Source organism: Apium graveolens, chromosome 5 (genome assembly GCF_009905375.1).
Source record: "Apium graveolens cultivar Ventura chromosome 5, ASM990537v1, whole genome shotgun sequence".
Lineage (NCBI taxonomy): Eukaryota > Viridiplantae > Streptophyta > Magnoliopsida > Apiales > Apiaceae > Apium > Apium graveolens.
In genome coordinates this window covers 7,238,165-7,244,164 of record NC_133651.1, presented here as the reverse complement: position 1 = coordinate 7,244,164, position 6,000 = coordinate 7,238,165, and the positions used below count along the sequence as shown (strand labels likewise).

The 6,000-nt window shown below is 36.1% G+C and overlaps 2 protein-coding genes across 2 annotated transcripts; one reads left to right on the top strand and one right to left on the bottom strand.

Moving 5' to 3' along the window:
• The first annotated feature begins 621 nt into the window (after window positions 1-621).
• Window positions 622-2,275, top strand: LOC141659720 (uncharacterized). The gene is made up of 4 exons (XM_074466648.1): window positions 622-841; window positions 1,176-1,444; window positions 1,649-1,701; window positions 1,810-2,275. Exons 1-4 carry the CDS (start codon window positions 622-624, stop codon window positions 2,273-2,275), a joined length of 1,008 nt encoding a protein of 335 aa, XP_074322749.1.
• Window positions 2,276-3,694: 1,419 nt separating this feature from the next.
• On the bottom strand, window positions 3,695-5,603 carry LOC141659719 (uncharacterized). The gene is made up of 6 exons (XM_074466646.1): window positions 5,507-5,603; window positions 5,346-5,417; window positions 5,188-5,258; window positions 4,472-4,617; window positions 3,815-3,946; window positions 3,695-3,726 (listed from the first exon to the last, which is right to left on the bottom strand). Exons 1-6 carry the CDS (start codon window positions 5,507-5,509, stop codon window positions 3,695-3,697), a joined length of 456 nt encoding a protein of 151 aa, XP_074322747.1. The 5' UTR covers window positions 5,510-5,603.
• Between the last annotated feature and the right edge of the window lie 397 nt (window positions 5,604-6,000).

Here is a 6,000-nt window from a genome sequence, read left to right as displayed (position 1 = left end):
AAAGTAGAATGCCCTGAGATTGATAAAGTATATTGTGGGTTTTATACCGTAGAACTACTTTATAGTTACTTGCTGAGTTTTATACTCATATGTTTTGTTTTAATCTAACCATGGAAGTTAAGCAAGAAGATGGCCAGGCTTAAGCGCACTTCTCGTAAGAGCGTACCTGGCGGTCCCTATCGTGTTGAGGGCTTCCGGTTGCCAGAGCAGGTAGTAGTGTTTTTGAGTGAGCAAGCGCTTAGCCAGAGAGTTGTAAAGATACAATGGGTTATCTGTCGGTTCCAAGCCGGGATCAACTATGTATATTTGAATTTATTTTGGGGTTGTAAGTTATATTTTATGATTGGTAGTTGTAATCTTGTCTCATACTTTATCCTGTTTGATCCTGTTAGTAGGCAATCGGGGTTTATGCTCATTTAATTAGTAGATTAGAGGTGTGTGGGTCCTCATTTCCTAACTCTGAGATTGAAGGCATCACACTGCGGGCTTGAGGATCTTGGTTTTTATGGGAGTGAGTATACATGGGAGAAATCATGAGGGACTTCGATATGGATACAAGAGAGATTGGATAGGGGCTTTGCAAATCAGGGATGGAGACAGTTGTTCCCAAGCGCCGAGATTATGGTGCTTGATGTTACTACTTCAGACCATTTACCTCTAATCCTTCAGTTAAATTCACAGGTTTATATGCCTAAGTCCAGAAGGTTTAAATTTGAAAATATATGGATTCGAGATGTCGAATGTCTAAACTTAATACAGAATAGCTGGAACACACCTGATGAGGGAAGCATCTTAGAGAAAATTGAGTACTGTTGTTTAAAGTTGGAAGAATGGGGTGGAGGTAAGGTGAAATAACTTCATAGGAGTATTAAAAACTGTAGGGGTCTATGAGAAAGTTCAGTTCACGACGAGATAAGTATGGTGTGCAAATATATAATGAAGCCAGGGGGAATTTTAAAGTTGTTGGAACGCCAAGAAATTTACTGAAAGTAACGGTCAAAACAGTTTTGGCTGCGTGAAGGGGACCAAAATACCCAATTTTTCCATAATTATGTATCATGGTGAAAAAAGAATAATCATATATCCAGGCTTAAAGATAAGAATGGAGATTGGATAGAGAGAGGGGATAATCACAGACTATTTCTCAGAGTTGTTTACATCGCCGCTGACAACAGGATACTTGTCTAATAGAGAAAAGGTGCAACAGGTTTCAGAAGAGCAAAATGCACAACTACTGCAGCCTATTTCCAATGAAGAAGTAAAGGAGGCTGTATTTTCAATGCATGCAGAAAAGGCACCAGGATATGATGGGTTAAATCCAGGATTTTATCAAGCTTATTGGAACATAATTGAGAATGATGTGGTGGCTTTCTGCCAACAGTTTTTTGAAACACGAGAATTACAAGTGGAGTTCAACCATACTTTAGTGTGCTTGATTTCGAAGGTGAAAAAACCACAACAAATGACTGAACTGCGCCCGATTTCGTTGTGTATTGTCCTATTCAGAATTTTGTCTAAGGTTCTGGCAAATAGATTGAAGGGGTGTTTACCAACACTAATATCAACTAATTAGAGTGCATTTATTGAGGGAAGATTATTAACCGCTAATGCACTGATTGCTTTCGAAGTGAATCATTATATTAAACAGCGGACTCAAGGGGTAAATGGCGTGGCTGAGCTAAAGATTGATGTATCCAAAGCGTATGACAGACTTGAATGAGATTTTATTGAAGGAATGCTGATAAAGTTTGGATTTCATGAATTATGAATCAATAGAATCATGACCTGTATTAAGACTGTGACTTACAGTTTTACTCAATATGGGCAGATTTTTGGTGATGTGAGACCTCAAAGAGGGATTCGACAAGGGGACCCAATCTCTCCATATCTATACATTCTTTGTGCTGAAGCTCTTAGTTCAATCATTAAACGACACGAAGATGTAGGGCTAATTTATGGATGTGTTATCGCTAGAGGGGCAACACCTGTTTCACACTTATTATTTGCGGATGATTGCTACTTTTTCTTTAAAGCAGTTGAATCAGAAGCAAGGGTGATGAGAAGTATTATACCGCGATATGAGGAGTTATCTGGACAAGCCGTGAACTTTAACAAATCTGCGATCACTTTTAGTTCGAATACATCTACACAAAATCGAGAAGTCATTTATGGCATTGTAGAGGTTGAAGAAAGTAGGAGCCCAGGAAATTATTTGGGGATACCGATGGCAGTGGGTAATCGAAAGAATGAAGTATTTAATTTTTTGAGTGGTTGAGTTCGGTAGAAATTGCAAGGATGGGAGAATCAAACACTATCAAAAGCAGGTAAATGCCTTCTTTTAAAAACATCAGCGCAGTCCGTACCCAATTTCTGGATGAATTTAATGCTCATTCCAACTGATGTGTGTAACACGATTCAATGCCAAATGAATGGCTTCTGGTGTAAAAGTGGAAATAATGGTAAGGGAGTGCGCTGGATGGCCTGGGATAGACTTTGTATTGTAAAAGAAGCGGGAGGTTTGGGATTTAAAAACCTTAAGCAGTTTAATCTTGCAATGTTAGAAAAGCAAAGTTGGCGATTACAAAATAACATGAACCCTCTTGTTACCAGCATCATGAAGGCAATATATTTTCCAGGTACATATTTTTAAATGCAAAACTTGGAAACAATCCAAGCTATATGTGGAGAAGTATTATTACGGCTCAGGATGTGGTGAAACAAGGTTGCCGAAGAAGTATTGGTATGAGAGAAGATACATTTGTGTGGAAAGTCCCTTGGCTGTCATCACTACAAGAAAAAAGTCCATAGACATCGCTTTTTGACCGATGTCTATGCTGTTTCACAACCGATGTTGATGTCGGTGATGTCTATTCTAGACATCGGTGGATACCCGATGTCTATACTCGATTAGACATCGATTTTAGTTAAAAAACAGATGTTTATGTGTTGATTATTTACATAAACATGTTAAATAAATAAATTATTTAATAACTAAATTACACCTAATTAAACATGTTAAACACATCATGAGCTATATTTTTTATCACAAAAACATCGATAATTTTGACAGAGGTGATGTAAAATGGCATATTAAACATCTGTTTCTTTAATGAAAGGTGATGTCTAATTTAGCGTATAGACATCACTTTTTTCTAGAATGAAGTGATGTCTATGTATCATTTAGACTTGAACATGTTAGTCTTTCACATCAGTTATTTGTCTGAAACTGATGTACATTACGTTTTTTGACATCAGTTTTGTTTGGTTAAAAGTGATGCTTATAATGTCACTTGACATCAGTTTTATCTTAAACAAAGTGATTTCTATGTTTCATTTAGACTTGAACCTGAATTTCTTTGACATCAGTGTTTTACCTTAAAGTGATGTACATTATCTTTTTTGGCATCAGCTTTTTTTATATACATGTCAAGTGCTAAACACTGCTAACACAAAAAGAAATAAACAAGATTTATGTAAGACCATGTAAACGGGTAGCCAGTATATTGAAAATTTCTTCAATCAGTAGTAATATCTCTTAAACTCTCTCCTGCATAGCAGGTTTACTATACATACACCTAAACACTAATGACCATAAAAGTAAGACATGATATATATGAACGATTAGTTGCCTAACATTTACAGATAAAACTCAGATGCCACTGAGTCATTCTATACTCGTCTTTCATATTATCTTCTAAAAGAGCTCCATTAACTGCTGGACAACATCTGATGATCAAGGAAAGTAAACACTGCATGTTATTAACTTTATACAAGCAAAGTTTATCCAAAAGTATAATGATCGTAAGTTATATACCTATTGCATAGCCAGTAATGTTTAGTCCAGTAATAATAGACTCCGGAAATATTACAGTTGAAAGAGCAATCAATATCCAATCTTTCAGAACACCGGCAACTTGAATGGTCACTGCTTCGGTTCGACCAATCACTAAGAAAATTGAGAAGTTCAATGCTAGCGCACAAATGGCATTGGAAAAAAAATCCAGAAGTTGAACTTAATCTGAGAGACTTCCATTCCAGGCTGCTCCAAGAAGTACCAATTAAGGTACAAACAGAAATGTGAAACTGCAAGTGAGAAATATTGCAATATAGAAGTTACCTAACGGAAACATGGTAGCTTCATGAACTGAACAATGCTTTCTTCTAAAAGTAAAAAAAGGCAATTTACAGGAAATATCACCCCATCACAGAGTTGGATACAATTTACAGGCAATTTACAAGTGTAAATTTTGTTCAAATCACATACTCAGGGCTTTAAGCATCTGAATGAAAGCCACAGATATATGCAAGTATGCCGTGTTACCAAACCTGTGTCAATAATAAAAGTGAACATTACGGTTTAAAATACAGATAATGTTGGTCAACTTGAGATAAAATGGAATTTACAATGCATGTTATAAAATGTTATATATCTGGATAATAAATTGGCACATTCAACACTCTGCACACATACCTTTAAGTACAGAGGACGGTGTCTGGAACTCCTGCCAGACATGCTGCGATAAAGTGAGATCTATATTCATAGACTTTGCAGCAAGATATGCAGCTCCGGCAGCAATCTGATGAGGTTTAAATTGTAGCCAAAGGGAGCTCCTAAGCCTACAAAAAGAAACTTAAAGTCAGACTAGCAATAAATTTATCTTTCTTGAACAATGCTCAAATAAAGAATTGGACATAAAACAAATCATCTGAGATGATACAATCTCCTGCAACATAATGCAATGCCACTTAATATACAAACCACATCAGCTTCAGACATTTTCTTAAATTAATTAGTGACCCTCCACGAATTCTGTTACATCGATCTGTACCAAGAAAAACTCATTTACTCATAATTATGTTAAATTTATATCAAAGTATGATAAGTATATCTGCTAACTGCAACAAAAAATGATGGTTAGCAGATACTTGCATTCTCAATTCCAGGGGTATCAACTTCTTGCATTCCAGCTAATCCTTTGCTGAGGAGACTGTTTATATATGAGAATATCAAGTTGCAACGTTTTAGAATAAACTCACAAAGATAAAATCACATGTTATGGCGAACCAATGTTATACTTTTAAAATTAATCAGAAATGAAATCGAGAAATGGTATTATCCAGTAGATGGGAAGAACCAGCAGAATTGTGAACATTAAGTAATAAGTTCACGGCTGCTATAGTATATACCTAGCACGAAAGACGACTCCAAGCATCCAGTCATTTGTAGAATATGCATTCACAAATCTTCCAGACAAAACCTGCAAAAGAACTGATCTATGAATTTAAAGGGAAACATAATGGATCACCAAGACAGATCGTTTATAAATAAAAAAGTAGGATATTACCTTCATTGCTTCTTCCCAGTTTTCACCTTTAATAGAAAGAGGTGAACCAAGGAGAAAAACTCTTTCAACCAGCTGAGGTGTAAGTATTCATTGTAATTGCATTAGAACAGTTCAGGCTAGCATAAATGAAAAGGAAAAAGAGTTTATGTCCCTGAAGATACCATCACAGTCAGCTTTAGCCAGAGTTTCAAGACACTTGAAAATTACTCGTGCTCCAAGCGAAAACCCTATTAGCGTAACAGGCCTGAAATGTAGTTGGACACAATATATATGAAATTTTAAACAACTAACCATGAATGTATAATAGTTAACGCAACTTGTTCTATCATGGATATTTTTTACTGCTCCTGGCTGTAAATTTAGGAGAGCAGATAAATGAAAAGAAATGTTGTAATGGGGAGGAGACTCTTGAATCATTGAGCACTGGACACGCAGACTAAAATGAAAACATTGACTTGTTTTTAGTATTTAACTACAGGTGGGCATTTGCGGATGACAGAGCAATGTAAACACGAATTTCAACTTTCCATACAATGGAAAGCAAACTGCAACAATCTATGAGAAACCATCTGCAGCAATTCATAGCCAAGAAACATAAAAAAAATGCATAGACTATAACTTGTCAATTGGTTACCTGGCTGTAATGCTAAATGCC

Bases quoted from the DNA above. Each gene is read 5' to 3' on its own strand.
- LOC141659720 (XM_074466648.1), top strand. From the start codon at position 622: ATGGTGCTTGATGTTACTACTTCAGACCATTTACCTCTAATCCTTCAG. The intron at 842-1,175 runs GTAAGGTGAAAT...CGCTGACAACAG, and splicing joins GTTGGAAGAATGGGGTGGAG to GATACTTGTCTAATAGAGAA. The intron at 1,445-1,648 runs GTGAAAAAACCA...TATATTAAACAG, and splicing joins TAGTGTGCTTGATTTCGAAG to CGGACTCAAGGGGTAAATGG.
- LOC141659719 (XM_074466646.1), bottom strand. The intron at 5,259-5,345 runs GTAATATCCTAC...GTTCTTTTGCAG, and splicing joins ACTGGGAAGAAGCAATGAAG to GTTTTGTCTGGAAGATTTGT. The intron at 4,618-5,187 runs GTATATACTATA...TTCTTTTTGTAG, and splicing joins GGAGTCGTCTTTCGTGCTAG to GCTTAGGAGCTCCCTTTGGC.